This window comes from Hyla sarda, chromosome 1, assembly GCF_029499605.1.
Source record: "Hyla sarda isolate aHylSar1 chromosome 1, aHylSar1.hap1, whole genome shotgun sequence".
Classification (NCBI taxonomy): domain Eukaryota; kingdom Metazoa; phylum Chordata; class Amphibia; order Anura; family Hylidae; genus Hyla; species Hyla sarda.
Window position 1 is genome coordinate 179,992,375 of NC_079189.1, and position 19,142 is coordinate 180,011,516.

General features: G+C 45.6%; 1 protein-coding gene across 7 annotated transcripts in view; it reads right to left on the reverse strand.

Moving 5' to 3' along the window:
- The window catches only part of EGF (epidermal growth factor), a 184,477-nt gene that overhangs the window by 105,420 nt on the left and 59,915 nt on the right, over window positions 1-19,142 (reverse strand). For all 7 annotated transcript variants that reach the window (XM_056564635.1, XM_056564618.1, XM_056564592.1 and 4 more), the window contains 3 exons: window positions 18,770-19,000; window positions 11,743-11,942; window positions 8,734-8,856 (listed from right to left, as the gene is read on the reverse strand). In XM_056564635.1, the coding sequence (XP_056420610.1) occupies window positions 8,734-8,856; window positions 11,743-11,942; window positions 18,770-19,000 (554 nt within the window). The remainder of the gene's footprint in view (window positions 1-8,733; window positions 8,857-11,742; window positions 11,943-18,769; window positions 19,001-19,142) is intronic.

The following is a 19,142-nucleotide window of genomic DNA, read 5'->3' on the forward strand; positions in this document are numbered from 1 at the left end:
CCAACGGCTGAATCCTCGCCAGGCCCGGTGGTCTCTGTTCTTTGCCCGATTTAATTTTGAGATTCACTTTCGTCCTGCCGATAAGAACATTAGGGCCGATGCTCTCTCTCGTTCCTCGGATGCCTCAGAAGTTGATCTCCCTCCGCAACACATCATTCCACCTGACTGCCTGATCTCCACTTCTCCTGCCTCCATCAGGCAGACTCCTCCAGGAAAGACCTTTGTTTCTCCACGCCAACGCCTCGGAATCCTCAAATGGGGTCACTCCTCCCATCTCGCAGGTCATGCGGGCATCAAGAAATCTGTGCAACTCATCTCCCGCTTCTATTGGTGGCCGACTCTGGAGACGGATGTTGGGGACTTTGTGCGAGCCTGCACTATCTGTGCCCGGGATAAGACTCCTCGCCAGAAGCCCGCTGGTTTTCTTCATCCTCTGCCTGTCCCCGAACAGCCTTGGTCTCTGATTGGTATGGATTTTATTACTGATTTACCCCCTTCCCGTGGCAACACCGTTATTTGGGTGGTCGTTGATCGATTCTCCAAAATGGCACATTTCATCCCTCTTCCTGGTCTTCCTTCTGCGCCTCAGTTGGCTAAACAATTTTTTGTACACATTTTTCGTCTTCACGGGTTGCCTACGCAGATTGTCTCGGATAGAGGGGTCCAATTCGTGTCTAAATTCTGGAGGGCTCTCTGTAAACAACTCAAGATTAAATTAAATTTTTCCTCTGCATATCATCCCCAGTCCAATGGACAAGTAGAAAGAATTAACCAGATCCTGGGTGATTATTTGCGACATTTTGTTTCCTCCCGCCAGGATGACTGGGCAGATCTCCTTCCATGGGCCGAATTTTCGTATAACTTCAGGGTCTCTGAATCTTCCTCCAAATCCCCATTTTTCGTGGTGTACGGCCGTCACCCTCTTCCCCCCCTCCCTACCCCCTTGCCCTCTGGTCTGCCCGCTGTGGATGAAATTTCTCGTGACCTTTCCATTATATGGAGAGAGACCCAAAATTCTCTCTTACAGGCTTCTTCACGCATGAAGAGGTTCGCGGATAAGAAAAGAAGAGCTCCCCCCGTTTTTTCCCCTGGAGACAAGGTATGGCTCTCCGCTAAATATGTCCGCTTCCGTGTCCCTAGCTACAAGTTGGGACCACGCTATCTTGGTCCTTTCAAAATTTTGTGTCAAATTAATCCTGTCTCTTATAAACTTCTTCTTCCTCCTTCTCTTCGTATCCCTAATGCCTTTCACGTCTCTCTTCTCAAACCACTCATCCTCAACCGTTTTTCTCCCAAATCTGTTCCTCCCACTCCTGTTTCCGGCTCCTCGGACGTCTTCTCGGTCAAGGAAATTTTGGCTGCCAAAAAGGTCAGAGGGAAAAATTTTTTTTTAGTAGACTGGGAGGGTTGTGGTCCTGAAGAGAGATCCTGGGAACCTGAGGACAACATCCTTGACAAAAGTCTGCTCCTCAGGTTCTCAGGCTCCAAGAAGAGGGGGAGACCCAAGGGGGGGGGTACTGTTACGCCGAGCGCTCCGGGTCCCCGCTCCTCCCCGGAGCGCTCGCTTCACTCCCTCCGCTGCAGCGCTCCGGTCACGTCCTCTGACCCGGGGCGCTGCGATCCTGCTGCCAGCCGGGATGCGATTCGCGATGCGGGTAGCGCCCGCTCGCGATGCGCACCCCGGCTCCCCTACCTGACTCGCTCCCCGTCTGTTCTGTCCCGGCGCGCGCGGCCCCGCTCCCTAGGGCGCGCGCGCGCCGGGTCTCTGCGATTTAAAGGGCCACTGCGCCGCTGATTGGCGCAGTGGTTCCAATTAGGGTTTTCACCTGTGCACTTCCCTATATTACCTCACTTCCCTTGCACTCCCTTGCCGGATCTTGTTGCCTTAGTGCCAGTGAAAGCGTTCCTTGTGTGTTCCTTGCCTGTGTTTCCAGACCTTCTGCCGTTGCCCTGACTACGATCCTTGCTGCCTGCCCCGACCTTCTGCTACGTCCGACCTTGCTTCTGCCTACTCCCTTGTACCGCGCCTATCTTCAGCAGCCAGAGAGGTGAGCCGTTGCTAGTGGATACGACCTGGTCACTACCGCCGCAGCAAGACCATCCCGCTTTGCGGCGGGCTCTGGTGAAAACCAGTAGTGGCTTAGAACCGGTCCACTAGCACGGTCCACGCCAATCCCTCTCTGGCACAGAGGGTCCACTACCTGCCAGCCGGCATCGTGACAGGTCCTTTAGGTCAGCCACAAGTTATCTGACCTTCCCTGGTTACAAGACTTGGCAACAACATTTAAAGGTACATAAAATTATATAGACAATACAATAGATAACATAGGGTATTATTAACCATTTATGATACACAGATTAAGGGGGACTCAAGGGACATTGCAATAGATATGTCACCTACACTCTTCCTGGGAATATATCCTATAGTATACCAGGTAGCAATATTAAGCCAGATTATATAACCTACACTTGTCACCTTAAAAAATAAACAACAGGATCTTGCACGCGGCACCTCGTTTGTAATTAGTCCCAGAACGAACACGCTCCAGGTCTGATTACTGTCGATCACGGGGGCCGGCGGCGTGTGACGTCACGCCTCCGCCCCGTGTAACCTCACGCTCCGCCCCTCAATGCAAGTCTATGGGAGGGGGCGTGACAGGAGCGTGACGTCACACGCCGTCGGCCCTGTGGTCGCCGGTAATCAGATCCGGAGCGAACACGCTCCGGGGACTGATTATAAACGGGGTGCCGCGTGCAAGATCATGGGGGTCCCCAGCGGCAGGACTCCCGCGATCAGGCATCTTATCCCCTATCCTTTGGATAGGGGATAAGATGTCTAAGCACTGGAGAACCCCTTTAACAAAAATGTATTAAATAACAATATCACATTGCATGTAAGACAGACAACACCTATCCCATAAAACACGTGTACACCATAAAGCACAGGTGTCCCCAACCACATAATTCCCAATGGTTGTATTAAGCACAATTAGCTTATTGTACCTCCATACATAGAATCAACGTAATGAACCTAATCCATATCTATAACAGTGCATGACAAGTTGTTAAGATTCCCATCTGGGGACCCTGTGCACCCTCAACAGACGTCGTTTCTTGGGTTGCCCCACTTTGTCAGGAGGTATCACTGCAATAGAGTCCACCAGACAGGACAGCAAGGGTATAGGGGTGCAACTCCTGTACTGGGCCACCACAAACTCCCCCTCTTAACAACAGCTGTCCTCGTCGCCCAGTCCTGGAGGGCAGATGATATAAAGTGGCCACTGGGGACCATGAAATGATAACAGAGACAGGTATAAAATTTTAGGTACAAAAAATATGCTATGTACATTACTTACTATCTGTACATGAAATTACATTAGAATTAGTTATTCTATAATGATTGGACATTAATATGCTATAGACTGGTAACTTTTATATACATAGGTACTTTATTCTCTATACCTAGCAGTTAGTTGGCCTTGTGTGGACCACTGGGATCTGCACAACACCACCTCTGGAGAATCAGAAACTGATGGAACTTCTGCAATCTCAGCAAGCTCTTCTTCAGCCATCATGGGAGCTGGAACTTGATCAGGAGTCATTGGAATCAGGACTGTTGGTACATGAACCGGAGAGGATGGAACTATTGTTGGCACTCTGGGAGCAGGTACATAAACTGGAGCCAATGGAGATAGGGCAGGAGCTGGCGTGTTGACTTCTGTCTGGTTCTGTCAGCAGACTTTAAGAGCTCGGAACGATGTCTCTTGCTCTTCGTCCCATTGAATAGGTAGCCTTCTATTGTAATTCTCCTTCGCCGTACCCTGCAGGATAGCTGTGAGGGGTTCTGCAATTTGGGCGAAGTGTGGGATGAAATGGCGGTAATAGCCGGAGAAATCCCAAGAAGCTCCTGACATCCTTCACCGTGCGCGGTGTAGGCCAGTTCTTGACAGCATCCACCTTTTCAGGATTTGGCTGAACTCCCTCTGCACTGACAATGTGGCCGAGGTAATGGACTTGGGGTTTGAGCAAGTGACACTTTGATAGTTTGATCTTTAGCCCATGTTTGATCAGGACTTGAAAGACATCTGACAGATGGCTGAGGTGTTCCTGGTAGGACTTGGAATACACAATGACATCATTAAGATACAATAAGACACTTAGGAATTTCAAGTGTCCCAGGCACCTTTCCATCAGATGCTGGAACGTAGCAGGGGCATTACATACCTCAAATGGCATACTTTCAAACTCAAACAACCCCATGGGTGTCACAAAGGCAGTATTCTCCTGATCCTCCGCGGCCATGGGCACTTGCCAGTACCCGCTGGTTAAGCCCAGGGTGGAGAAGTGAGCAGCAGACCCGAGGGCAGTAAGCGACTCCTCAATTCTTGGCAAAGGATAAGCATCCTCATGTGTGACATTGTTCAGTTTCCTGTAGTAGACACAGAAGCGGTTCCATCTTTCTTCTTGACCAGGACGAGGGATGCCGCCCAGGGACTCTGACTTTCTTGCATCACGTCCGCCTCTTTCATGTCGGCTAGCATCTTTTTGACAGTCTGATACATGCAGGGCGTGTCCGGATGGTGTCTCTCCTTGATAGGCGAGCTGTCACCTGTGAGGATATGGTTCTGGATCATGGAAGTTTTTCCGAAGTCTGTGGGGTGTTAGCTGAAAGCTTCATGATACCTCTTGGCGACATTGACGACTCCATTAATCTGGTCCCGGGGGGGGTAGTGTCCTCCCCAACCTGGAGCTGTGCCCACCTGAGCTCTGGTTGATTAGTACTGGATTCCCCGGTAACTTGAGCTGCACGCTGTCGGGCAACTAGATGCTCTGTCACGATGTCCTTCGGCTCTAGAAGGTACAACTGAGCCACTGGAGTGTATTTGGGTAAGACAGTAGCAGAATCAGACAGGTTCACTAACTGTACTGGGACTCTTCCATTGGAGACAGTGATGAGGCTCCTTGCAGCTTGGACTAAAGGATTATCTTCTAGCTGCATGGGTTCCAGCAGGGCCTGATTGTTGACTTCGGGACGTGCACGGCACCATATGATGGTTTCAGTGTTGGGTTGTAAGGTCACCGACCTGATATCTTAAACTTGTACTCTGCAGATCTAGCCTTGCTTGTGGGCAAACTTCTGTTCCGCTTTGTGGGACTTTCAGGTGGTGCTGCACAGCCTGCTGGTCTGAAGGGGACATATGGGGGAGAGAGGCATACAAAGCATCTAGAATTTCAGCAAAACAATTCCTCAGAATATAAATTCAGCAGACCCCTTATCTGTCACATTGGTTACAATCACTTCCTGTCCTTTAAGTACATGTTCACCCAATTGAATAGTTGGCTCCAAGTATCCATGTCTGGGGACTGGTTGCCCATTACCTGTAACTACTCTGAAATGAACATCATCAGGCTCACACAACAGACTAGCATCCCAAAGTTTGTAGAAAACACGTTTATATATGGTAAACACTTGTGACCCTGTCTCTAAAAGGTACACCTTCTCCAATAACTGTTACAAGGGGGTAGGAGGTGACATAAAGTTAGAGTCCTGATTTCGGTCGTTTGGGGGTTGGACCTGGTGACTGTTTTCCAGAGGGCCGGTCCTCGACCTCTAGGTAAATCCGTTTTAATCCCGGCACTGCATTTTCCAATGGCCGGGCTTCTTACAATAGGTAAAAAAAAAGGTCTCTGAGTCCCCGAATATCTATTGGGTGGAGGATTACGGTAACTGGGAATGCGGGGGGCAAGAGCAGGGGCAGGCTTCCTAGGCAAAGGTGGTTCACAGTCAGGTGGAGCAGGCCAGGTGGCAAGCTCTTTAACAGCCTTAGTCAATTGCTCAATGTCCTGCCTAACACTCTGTCGATCCGAGACTGTGGGGACTGGCAAAGGAGGTTGCACTGGGGTGGGGACAGGGGATGGTGAGGGTATAGGCCTGAGCAGGTGTAAGGGGAGTACAAATATCTTCAATCTCAGTCCAGGACTCAATTACTTGAATAGCTATTCTTTTAAAAGTAGGAAACAACATATTGGGGTTTTGGACTGCTAACATTCTCAGTTGGGCCTTGTCCCACGTATTGTGGGCTCCATCAATGAATCTGTCCATTATCACTTTGTTGCCCTGCTCGGGAATTATACCATCTAATCTTTGGGCAGTCTCCAGGGCATTCTGTAGGACTACAGCATATTCTCTTATGGTCTCACCTTGCTTTTGTCGCCTTTCATACAGCAGGAGACGTACCTCTGATGGAGAATGGGACTCAAATACCTGGTACAGTCCTTCAAAGATCTGTTCCACTGTCACTTTCTCAGAAGCTGGCCAGGTGCGGACTTCCTCTTGTGCAGCTCCCTGAAGTTGTCCTGTTAACAGTTGCACCTATTGGTTAGGAGGAAAAGAGTAAAAGACAAACAAGCTCTGAATCCTCTCTTTGAAATCCCTCAGGGTGAAGGGGTCTCCATTGTATGTGGGAAGGACAGGGTTCCCCATGGATACCGATGCTGTCGCTGGAACACCAGGGTTGTTGATGCTTGCAGGACACTAGCTGCTGGACTGGAGATGGAGGTGCGATCTGTAGTGCTGGGTCAGACATCTTGTAGAATTTTGAGTGTGCTGTCGCTTTAAGAAGAATGAGGTGCGTTCCCCTTTAAGAGAGCTGATGAAGTGCTGCAGCGGCTCCGGTTTGGATGATATTGATGACAAACTGTGGCACCGGAGACTCTATCCTGATGATTGGTGATACTTGCAGAATGTGCAGTGCAGACTTGGTGAGCAGCAGCCAAGGACAAGCGCAGCAGCCGGAACTTTCAATATGGTTGCGCCCAGTGAACTTCCTGCTTTCCGGTCAGGAAAGTCTTCCCCTGTGCAACACAGGATGGTCCTTTTGGTTCCTTCTCGCTGGCCACATTAACCCTTTCAGGTACAGGTTTTACACAGGACTGCACAATTCTTTTACTGTTCACAATGGCAGATAGCAAATGTTTCTTCACCTCCCCCTCTATTTCACAAGCGCCTCGCAACAGACAAGTTTCACTGACAAAGTCCTGTACACTTTCTGGCGCAATTTCTTTTCGCATCAGCGTGCAAATTTTCAGCAATGCTGGACACAGTTCAGACTGGGGGGGTACTTTTTGTATAAGGCGCACACCTGTATCCTGTTCGTGACGCCAAAAGTTGTGATGAGGGTGTGATGAGGGCAGATGTTATAACCCTAGGGGCAGATGGCATTAACCCCTTGTATTCATGACGCCAGGGTGTGGTTAACCTCTGCACCACCCGAGGTATGGCCGCTGGATCCTGGGCTAGGCACGGGGCAAATAAGGACTCCGACGCCAAGTTACAGAACAACAGCAGCTTTACTGAGGTAAACAGATGGAATAGTCTTTACAGTTCAGTTAGGCCCAAGGAGGTGACCAGTGACTTTAGAGACTTGCGGGCTCGCTGGGACTTGTAGTAGACTTGGAAAAAAATGCTGCAGGCCCACTCTGAATTTAGACAGACTTGACTGACTTGACTAGGACTGACTAGTGTGTAGCTTACCAGGCTTTGACATTCACCTGTGGGGCACTTGGTGGTGGAAGCGTGGCTGCGTGACTTGGCCCAGTACAGGACTCCTCAGGACAACAGACACTCTCAGGTCTTGACTTCACTGCACTCAGCATAGAACAGAACTAGCTAGCTCCTCCCAGGATTTATATGGGGGAGACTTTGGAGGGGTCCTTTAGGTCACCCACAAGTCAAATGGTCACTGACACCTTCTCTGGTTACAAGACTTGGCAACAACTTTTAAAAGGTACATAACATTATGCAGACAATGCAATAGATAACATAGGGTATAATAAACCATTTATGATACACAGATTAAGGAGGGACTCAGGGGACACTGCAATAGAGTCCGCCAGACAGGACAGCAAGGGTACAGGGGTGCAACTCCTGTACTGGGCCACAACACATTTATATTAGTGGATGGGAAAAAAAGGGGTTTTGTGATCGCTTTGCGATCAATTGTGTTTGTTAAGTGCATAATTAACTCTCCATCCATAGGTCCTTTAGTATTTTGTCTTGTTACATGCCAGATCAAGCTTAAACCTTACTCTTTTGGACTTTTGGATCGCCCAAAGTGCACAGATTTGCTCAGCATGCGATCCAAATACACATGACTGAGCGTAAGCTTGATAAATGTGTCAGGTAAAGGACACCTGGCAACCTGGCAGCCATACACTATTGAGCGTTGCCTAGCAAAGCACTCTATAGTGCACTGGGCTCCAGACTCTGAGCTGTCCAGAGTCCCTGCTCTGAGCTGGCATCAGGCCAGCTCAGAGCATTGACTTTGGGGCTCAGCAGAAGGTATTCTCTACATTGCTTCATATCTCATTGGGGACCCGATACAGCAATGTCAATACATTGCTGGACAGTGTATCCCAATGCTGGGCTGAGGGCTCTGCACCCACCCAGCAATGAAGGGCTTAACTTGGGATGCTGAGCAATGACTTAGCAAAAGCAAGGTTGCCTGAAACATACGCCAGAATTCTAGTGCAAATGATTCCACCTAATAAGTGGTGTAATCTTTGACTAAACAGTTTTAAGATTAACCAAATGTATCAAACAGGCTGAACCAATGTGATAAATCTGTCACATTCTTAGACTGTCTAGTCTAAGTTTACATTGTCTAAGAGTTGTGTGATTCATTCTAACCAAGCATTTATTCAGTATATTAATATTAACATGGTACATCTCACCTTCACAGTGTTTGCCATCATAAGAAAGTTGAAACCCGTCCTTACATGTGCACTGCTGGCTCACTCCGCTGATTTGGCATGTTTCTGTACAAAGGTCATTCACTAAGGCACACACGTCTGACCCTGGAATTATAGAATAAGTTAGAATAGCTCAGTGTGCATGCTTCTGTCTTTGAAAAAATGTAATGCTTTTGAGTAGTTTAATATGGTTATCCTTTAGCCTCAAAGCCCCTGTAAAGATGCAGATTTAAAGGGGTTCTCCGATGCTTACACATCTTATCCCCTATCCAAAGGATAGGGGATTAGATGCCTGATTGCGGGAGTCCCGCAGCTGGGGACGCCAGCGATCATGCACGCGGCACCCCGTTTGTAATCAGTCCCCGGAGCGTGTTCGCTCCGGGTCTGATTACGGGCGACTACAGGGCCCGCGGCGTGTGACGTCAAGCTCTGCCCCTCAATGCAAGCCGACGGGAGGGGGCGTGAAAGCTATCACGCCCCCTCCCGCCGGCTTCAATTGAGGGGCGGAGCGTGACTCCCGCGATCAGGCTTCTCATCCCCTTTCCTTTGGATAGGGGATAAGATGTGTAAGCACCAGAGAACCCCTTTAAAAGGGTACTCCCAACTCCAGAAGTTATCCCCTATTCTCAGGATAAGTATAACAAGCTGATCAACTGCTGGGACCCCTTCAGATCCTGAGAACAGAGAGAAATTGGCCCCAGAATGAATGTGCAGAGCTAAGCTCCTTTGCATATATCAGTTGTCCGGCGGCGCTTCCCTCCTGCGTGCATCGCTAGCATGATAGCAGAACTAATCATCTGGCATCTCAGTTTGGACGCCGGATGATTGGACTCACAGGACCAGCACAGGCAGGAGAACGCATCTTTCTGTGTTCCCCTGTCCGGCGATCACAAACAATGGACGCCGGATGCTACACAACTGATGCCAACTAATGCACTTCTCTCATCAGTTGTGGTGAGTCTTGACCAGTTTTGCTGGAGCAGGATGCCAGATATATGTAACTCTAGTGTTAGAATGAAAGGGGCACTGGCTGAGCACAAATGCTACACTCCATTCAACTGAAGGAATCAATGGTGATCCCAGCAATCAGACCCCCACCAATCATTTTGTTATCCCCTATCCTGTGTATTGGGAATTCGTTTTGGAGTTGCGAATACCCCTTTTATTCTGCAGAGTTCAATGTAAACTAATTGAACATGTCTTCCAATCTGCAGCTTTAAATCCTGTGCATCAAATATGCATAGAATACGTGTGAATAGACCCTCAGAGAATAACATTCAGGTGCCACTAGAGGGCGCTTAGGTGCAAACTGCAGAATATTATCCAGCAAACTCATAACAATTGACAGAGATCTAAAATAATAATAACAATAATAATAGTAAGACCTGGAAACTATAACAGACCACATTGACTCCACAAATATATATTTTGTGTACCACATATCTCAAATTCCCAACCTCAGTTTCTTGTGAGACGAGGGATCTTAATGATTGGTGGGTTGGATGTATACTACATTGCCCTACACGCCATATTATCACTGCCCTAGTGATTTTCCTGTCAAGAGTCTGAGCCATCTTCTGAGTCCCAACACAGACCAATATAATAAAAAAAAAATTAAACATGTATAATACACTTAAAATAATACCAAGTATACTCTTTAGATTTTATTTTATCATGCATTTGATTTATAAACAAAGGCACATACATATTTTAATATGATAATATTTAAAAGACTAAAAGAACATAAGGATATCTTTCTTTTAATACACTAGTTGTATAATAATGACCACCAGGCCATTTGTGGCTATGACTGTTAGGTACCTAACTAAAGTAACATATAAGTGTTAGCTGTGACCCCCAGCAGAAAGTTGGGAATCACGATCTACAACATAGTCACCGATTAGCAGTGAGACATGGCAGTGATGAGGGCACTGGATGGCAGTTGTGAATCAGAACCATGTGGACTGCATGAAATCTTAAATGCAGAAGGTGAGTGAGTCCAAGCCAGAGGTCAAACAGCAGACAGAACCAACAATTCTATTAAGAGAGGCAACCATAAAACACAGATATCCATATTGGGAAGATATGCAACAAATATTTAGTAAATCTACAGTTTAAAGTGTACCTTTCATCAAAAAAACTTTTGATATATTATAGATTAATGTATGCAGAATAACTTTCCAATAGCATGTTATTAAAAAATATGCTTCTTTCTTTTTAATTTTCCACTTTGAAAAAATGACCACTAGGGGTCTCCCTACCAGTCCTTTTTCATAGATTTCAAACTCATGCTGGAGTCCTAAATCTCAGACTGCAGCTGGAACACAGACAAACTCACCTGCTCACTGCCAGGGAGCAGTGATGTGCTTGTCTGTGTCCCTGATGCAGTATGAGATTTAGGACTCCTGCATGAGTCTGAAATCTATAAAAAAAAAAAAAAAGGACTGGTAGGGAGACCCCTAGTGGTAATTTTTTCAAAGTGGAAAATGAAAAAGAAAGAAGCATATTTTTTAATAACATACTATTGGAAAGTTATTCTGCATACATTAATCTATAATATATCAAAAGTTTTTTTGAGGAAAGGTACCCTTTAACTGCCACGTGTGAGCATAGATAGCAGCTGAAGCTAGGGACCAGAGTTTTATAGGGTCTAATCAGGTGTAGAACATAGTAATTTTTAAGAAAAGAAAAAACCATGTAAGGAATCCAGGAAAAAAAAAACACTGAATTTCAGATGTATAGCTTGATGTGGGTTCTCCTTTGTGAAATATTACACTGCTATCCATCTTTTGGTGCATGTTCAAGTAAAATTAATGTCATTTAGAATACCCCAATTGATATTACTATCAACAAGATGGAGGGCTATATGGCACTTTATTGGGCCATATATTACAGTTTTGATTTGAAAAAAGATACTTGGAGAGAGAGAACTTGGGGGGGAGTTTAGCTAAAGGCTGTTTTCAGAGTATTGAAAGCAATAGGTAAACTTACCGAATGTGTAAGGATAGCTTGATGTCAGCTGAGGCACTATCTTTATATCTGTGATGTCTGCCACGGATGGTCTTAAAGTTATTATTACAGTCTCTTTTCCTGTATATTTATTTAGAGTCCAAATGGAAGAGGATTTTCTCTCTGTATAGTAGATATAGTCTGAGAAAACTGAAAGTCCCCAATTGTTTTGTCTTGGATAACTATGGAGTAAAAAATAAATTCATTATGCAAAAATCATACCTAAATAAAATCTGCTTGGCAAGAAGTCAAAAATTTGCTAAAACACAGTTCCCAACTTTCCAAGATTCAGTGGAACAGTCTTTATCTTTGAGTGATCTCTTGTCCAAAGACTGTCATGTGTTACGCTATTTTTCTATAATTGCTGCTGTGACAGTAAGATGCTTAAAGGGGTACTCCACCCCTATCCAAAGCATAGGGAATAAGATGTCTGATCGCGGGGGTCATGCCGTTGGGGACCCGCGCAATATAGCATGCAGCACCCACCATATCTGCTTCCGGAACCGCTGGAGGTTCTGGCTCCCGACTACGGGGACGGAAGATCTTGACGTAACGACTTAACCCCTGTGTGGCATCACACCCCGCCCCCTCAATGCAAGTCTATGGGAGGGGGCGTGACGGCTGTCACGCCCTCTCCCATAGACTTGCATTGAGGGGGCAGGGCCTGACGTCACACAGGTCTGGTTAAAGAATAAGGTAGAAACTAGTCCATAACCTTTTTACCTCTACATAATGTACTCTGCCTCTTTTAAACTTTTAGTTTCAGGGGAACCCTCTGGCCAGTAGAGTACCCTATACACGAGGACAGAAAAATGTTAGACAGATATATACATTGGACATTTGTGGACTGGGACTACAAGTAATTTAAGTGTTTACATATGACCTGACTATGTGTGTTACATAACCTTGTATACTATATTGTGAGCTAATCTTTGTACCTTGCGGAAATTTGTCCTTGTGTTGAGGTAGTGGCTAGTGTTGGACGATATAACGGTTCATACCGAATACCGTTTTTTTAATTCTGTACGATATGAAAATTTTCCTATACCGCAAAACTGGTCGGGCCCCTCCCCTCCTTCGAATGAAGGAATTATCAGCCGCAGCGCTGATAAGTTCCCCGATGTGGGGACAGCACTGCGGCTTATAATTCATTGGGGGGGAGGGTTTAGAGAAGCAGAACAGCACCCACGGGTCACATATGATTAGTTCCCCAGTGTGGGGGGGAATACCGTTAAATACCGTGGAACCGCCATAACTTACAAAAATACCGTGATATGCATTTTTTGTCATACCGCCCAGCACTAGTAGTGGCTACGCTTTTCCAGACCTCTTATAGAATACCTCTTATATAAATTGCCATGCACAACAGAAACTGTACACCTTGACATTTTGTACAAACACATTATATACATTTTATTATAATACACAATAACCGTTATAGTACACCAACATAAGTATCTACTTGTGCAAAGAGAATGAGCAAAAATATACTACTCTAATGCTATATACATGTTTTCATTGTACCGCTCCCCAGTCCTGGTACACTTTGGGAGCTCTTAGTAAGGTATCACGGCTAAAAGCCGGGCACATACACTTACGCAAATGGTTACAAATAAACTTCTTGACAAGTTCGTCAGGCACTTCTTAAACATTGCATAACCTGTGGAGAACAAAAGTACTTCACAAGGAAAGTTAGTGATGTACAGTAGAATTATCATGGTAGACTCCTTTAACTTAGGGACCTTGCCATACCAGCCTCGCTGGTCTGACTGCTTCCAAGGCTGGCACTTGTAACAGGATCCACGGGACTGTGCCCCCTCTAATGGACTCACTCGGGTGTTCCAGTTCACCAGTAGTGTTGCTCGCGAATATTTGCAATGCGAATTTTATTCGCGAATATCGCATATTCGCGAATTCGCGAATATTCACAAATATAGCACTATATATTCGTAATTACGAATATTCTTTTTTTTTTTTTTCACAGTACACATCACAGTGATCACCCCTCTCTGCTTCCAGCTTGTGTGGTGTAAAGAAGGCTCTAATACTACTGTGTGAGACTGGTGTGTTAGCATATGCAAATTTTTGCATATGCAAATTTTTGCTTATGTTCATTTTTGTGTATGCAAATTTTCGCATATGCTAATTTTCGCATACGCGAATTTTTGCATATGCGAAAATAAACCGCGAATATTCGCGAATATATGACGAATATTCGTCCATATATTCGCGAATATTCGCGAATTCGAATATGGCCTATGCCGCTCAACACTATTCACCAGGGACAACGTGCACTCTGTAATGGTGGGGCTGATGGTGACCACCATTTGCACTGCAGAGGCTTGTGCCACTGGGGGAACAGCAGTTGGTTCCTGTTGGGCTGGCCAAACCTCCTCTGCGGGAGTAGGCCAAGGCACTTCAGCTGGTGCCCACTGGTTGAGCCAAACCTCTTCGACCACAGGAGTAGGCCTGGGCACATTCACAGACGACTGTGGTAAATACTTTGGTGTTCGGCCATGTAGACCTCCTCCTGGATAGTACCTCTGACTTTAGGCGGTAGCAACGCAAAGGGATCAGCGTCCAAGTCGTCCAATGGGAAGTAGGCAAACGGAATCTGGGTTGGATTCTTCGGACGGGTCACTGCAGCCGGCCACTCTCCTCTCAAGCTCTGTACAGGAGTATACTCCACAATCTCCCCGTTCTCTAGAGAATGCAATGATGAAGGGGGGGGGGGGAGATAGTCTTTCTGCACTGCCTGACGATTAACCAAGATGGTCCCACCATGACGACAGTCCATGAGGGTGCCAAACACCCGCACTTTGTAAAATTTTATGACCGTGGCTCTGCAATGTTTCAGGGATGGCTCTCCCTCTCGGGGATGTTCTAGCTTCCTAATGTACAGGGCCTCCAATGCTTTTGTGTCCTGCTGCTGCGCTTGTCGCACCTCATATGGCAGCAGCTTCGCCCCATATCTTTCCATTCTTTGTGCCCTCAGCCCTTCTACAATCTCAGCCACCTGAGCTTCTCTTCTGGCCCTCTCAGACTAGGCCGGTGGGACTAGGGGGATGGGACTTCCCTGGCAAGGGAAGAAGGTGCTCCCTCATATATTGTATTAGTCCAGGCTCATCGCCAAACAACCACTTTGGTAAAGGTGGGGACCGGGGATGTGCTGCAGACTTCTGGGCCTGGGGGGTATGCTCTAGGCTAGGGGTAGAAGGAAGGGTAGAGAAAGTGGCCTCAGCCTGGGTACTCACTTCTGACTCCTTGTTGTGAATTTCGGCCCAGGACTCAGGACAGCCTCACCGGCGATGATGCACAAGAAGATTCCGGCGTTCCCTCCCCCGGGGTTGGTGGCCAGTCTCCATCATCCTTCGGAAGCAAGATTTGGTAGCAGGCCTCTTCGGCCCCAAGGGAGATGTGCTGTAAATGATCTGCCAGCTCCTGAAACATTTGCGCCACGGAAACTTTCTGGGCCACCAACGCCATCTTGGGACTCTCTGCATGTGTGCTTGCCTATTCCGCCAGGTTGCTCCTCAGACTGACTTCCGGCAAACTGGGAGGATCAAGCAGCGCTGCTCCTTTTATGCAAGGCTTTGGGAAAATGGCCACCAGCTGGAAGTGCGTCAGCGGTACTTCTGCTCCCCCGGCAACAAGGGGCAGATCTTCACCGTTCCACTTCGGCATGGATACAGCAACATGGTTTCCACAGTGAGGGACATTTTCATGCACTTCCCTTGCACATCTTTAACCCTTGCAGGTACAGGCAATACTTGGCAACGTAACATAGCTTCAGACCGAATCTTGCACATGGTTAACACAGTACTTTTCTTCATCTACCCCTCTATTTCACAAGCTCCACGAGTAAACCACTTTTCATTTGCAAAGTTCCATACACATTCTGGCACAGACTTAAATTGCATCGGCATGCGGTTTTTGCAGACAATGTTGGACACAGTTCAGACTAGGGGTAAAATTGTGGCATAAGGCACACACCCACATCCTGTTCATAGGACGCCAAAAAGTTGTGGTAGCGGGGTGTCATGAGGGCAGATGTTGTTACCCTAGGGGCAGATGGCATTAACCCCTTGTATTCGTGACGCCAGGGCGTGGTTTAGCCTAAAACCAAGGCAGCAAGGGTACGGGCAGCATCTCCCGTACTGGGCAACAACAGGTGGTTTAGCAGGGACCTCGCCCTTTCTAAGACCACATATAGGTATGTAATACAGTATAATTCCCTTTAAGCTATCTGTTCTGCCTTAATACGATTGGGCCACTAGCAATCACTATATAAGATACAACATGCATTACTTTATCATAGACTTTTACAAAGGAGAACAGTAGCATAGAACTATAATACAGTGCTGGCTTTGGGTGGAGTGTCTTTAGGGGTAGTTGTTATAAAACCATGTAGTTGGATACTGCACAATTTCAACGTTGGATGAATGGGTGTAAAGCATGCTACCAATGGATACTAGAGCAGTGCAAATGTGTTCTGTGGAGTGATGAACCAACTGTGTTGTGTACCAAATGTAAAGTTTGGTGGAGAAGGGTTAACACCAGCTCCATTCCGCTTTCCCCCCAATGCTGGCTAATTTCTCTGTTCCAGTCACTGAAAAACACACCCACAGCATGATATTGCCACCACAATGCTTCACTGTAGGGCTAGTTTTGGGTAGGTGAGGAGCAGTACCTGGTTTCCTGCACATATAAAGCTTAAAATGAAAGGAGGACTCCAGGATACAAAACCTTCTGAATGGGGAGTGCTCTATGGGAGAGCCGGAGATTGCTGAGTGCTCCCATAGAGCTGCATTGAGGGTGTGTGTTGGCCGCCGCTTCATGTGGTGGTCACCACGCCCCATTCAGGAGGAGAGCCGGGGCCCCGTAGAGGAGATCTGACACTTATCCCCTATCCTTAGGATAGCTCAAGGAAGAGTCCTAGTTTTTCAAAAAATCTTTAAAGGGGTTATCCAGGAAAAAACTTTTTTTTATATATCAACTGGCTCCAGAAAGTTAAACAGATTTGTAAATTACTTCTATTAAAAAATCTTAATCCTTTCAGTACTTACGAGCTTCTGAAGTTGAGTTGTTCTTTTCTGTCTAAGTGCTCTCTGATGACACGTGTCTTGGGAACCGCCCAGTTTAGAAGAAAATCCCCATAGCAAACCTCTACTAAACTGGGTGGTTTCCGAGACACGTGTCATCAGAGAGCACTTAGACAGAAAAGAACAACCTTAACTTTAGAAGCTCATAAGTACTGAAAGGATTAAGATTTTTTAATAGAAGTAATTTACAAATCTGTTTAACTTTCTCGAACCAGTTGATATATATAAAAAAAAGTTTTTTTTCCTGGATAACCCCTTTAATTCAAGATGTATGCTCTTGGAAACTTTCAGTGAAGCAGAAAATGTTGTCCCTTTCTCCAGACCTGTGCTTCCACATAACCCTGTTTTTGAGCTCTACAGGCAGTTCTTTCCCACTTATGGCTTGGTTTTTGCTCTGATATGCATTTTCATCTGAAAGACCTTATTTACACCCGGCTCTGTCTATCCAAATCTTGTCCAATCAGCTGAGATGATCAAGAGAAATGGGAGACCCCCAGAGCTAAATATCAAGTGTCATAGCAAAGGGTCTGAATGCTTATGTACATATGAAACAGATATTTACATTTGATCCTAATATAAATATACACAGTGTATATATATATATATATATATATATATATATATATATATATATTCCTTTAAAAAAAACACTGAGAGGGCTGTAGTGCTCTTTTAGTGCTGCATGCCTTAAATTTTTTGAATCTAGTGACTCTGGGCGAAATGGTTGTGCGTGTACAGTGATAGAGGGGCTTGGGTTAACATAAAAATGTTTATGTGGTACACTGTCCATCTTTTTTTCCTTACAAAGTTGGGGAGGTATTGCTTATGGCTTGCAGCTATGCCACCAATTTTTCCTCAAAGAAATAAGTATGAGTGTAACAGTCCGGGCTACCTCTCTTTATAAATTTCTCTACATTGAATATTGGAGACCCACAATCTTCCCTGCTGGCAATGTAAATTACATTTGCAGAAGTCCCAGGCAAAGAGAGACTCCCCTCTTCTTGTAATCTGTATTGTCAGTAGGAAATTGGGAAAGGAACTGACACCAAAGGCAAGATAGAAAAAAAGAGGGCCCACGTAGTTCATTGTAGAATCAATTTAATAGCTTATTTCTACAACAATCAGCTATTATGTCTGGATTGTAGTCCACTATTAGTTACAAGCCATGGGAATCATTAAAGGGGTACGCCGGTGGAAAACTTTTTTTCTTTAAATCAACTAGTGCCAGAAAGTTGAACAGATTTGTAAATTACTTCTATTAAAAAAATCTTAATCCTTCCAGTACTTATTAACTGCTGAATACTACAGAGGAAATTCTTTTCTTTTTGGAACACAGAGCTCTCTGCTGACATCATGACCACAGTGCTCTCTGCTGACATCTCTGTCTATTTTAATAACTGTCCAGAGCAGCATATGTTTGCTATGGGGATTTTCTCCTACTCCGGACAGTTCTTAAAATGGACAGAGATGTCAGCAGAGAGCACTGTGTTCGTGATTCAGCAGAGAGCTCTGTGTTCCAAAAAGAAAATAATTTCCTCTGTAGTATTCAGCAGCTAATAAGTACTGGAAGGATTACGATTTTTTAATAGAAGTAATATACAAATCTGTTTAACTTTCTGGCACCAGTTGATTAAAAAAAAAAAAAAGTTTTCCCCAGAGTACCCCTTTAACACATTACTTTTCATACAATCTAGTTAAGAATTCTTCTTTTGGTGGTTTGGCCCTTTGCCTATTGCTCATTTAGTATGTTGGCTCTGGCAAACACAAAATCAAACAATATTTTGTCAGTGCTTGAGCAGCAAAATGTCTAAAAAGAGAGGTGAGGTTCCATGTTAGACACTTAGCCAAAACAACTGCTGATAATATACATTTCATGTGCTCGCACCATTTTTACAGCCATAACTTACTGGCCTATTTTCTTGATTACTGTTACAGAATCCCCATAGTAAGTACAAGAGCCAATGCTTTGGTCTGCGTCTTCTTCATTAGATAAGATCCAGTATATTTTCTTAGCTGCTGTGTCCAGTGCAAGGGCTTTAATATCTCCTCTCATTTCAGCAACAGATATTATGGTAGTTGCATTCAGGTTAGATTTTTGAATCACTGACATCAAACTACTGGATGTCCAGAAGAGCAATCTGAAAACCAGAAACATTTATGGTAATGTCAGAGAGGTGTATACTGTCTATCTAAAAGTAATCTAACAGATTTAAGATTATTTTAAAGCTTCAGAACATTTTTACATGTGCTGCAGTGTGCATTATGACCACTAGTGGGCAG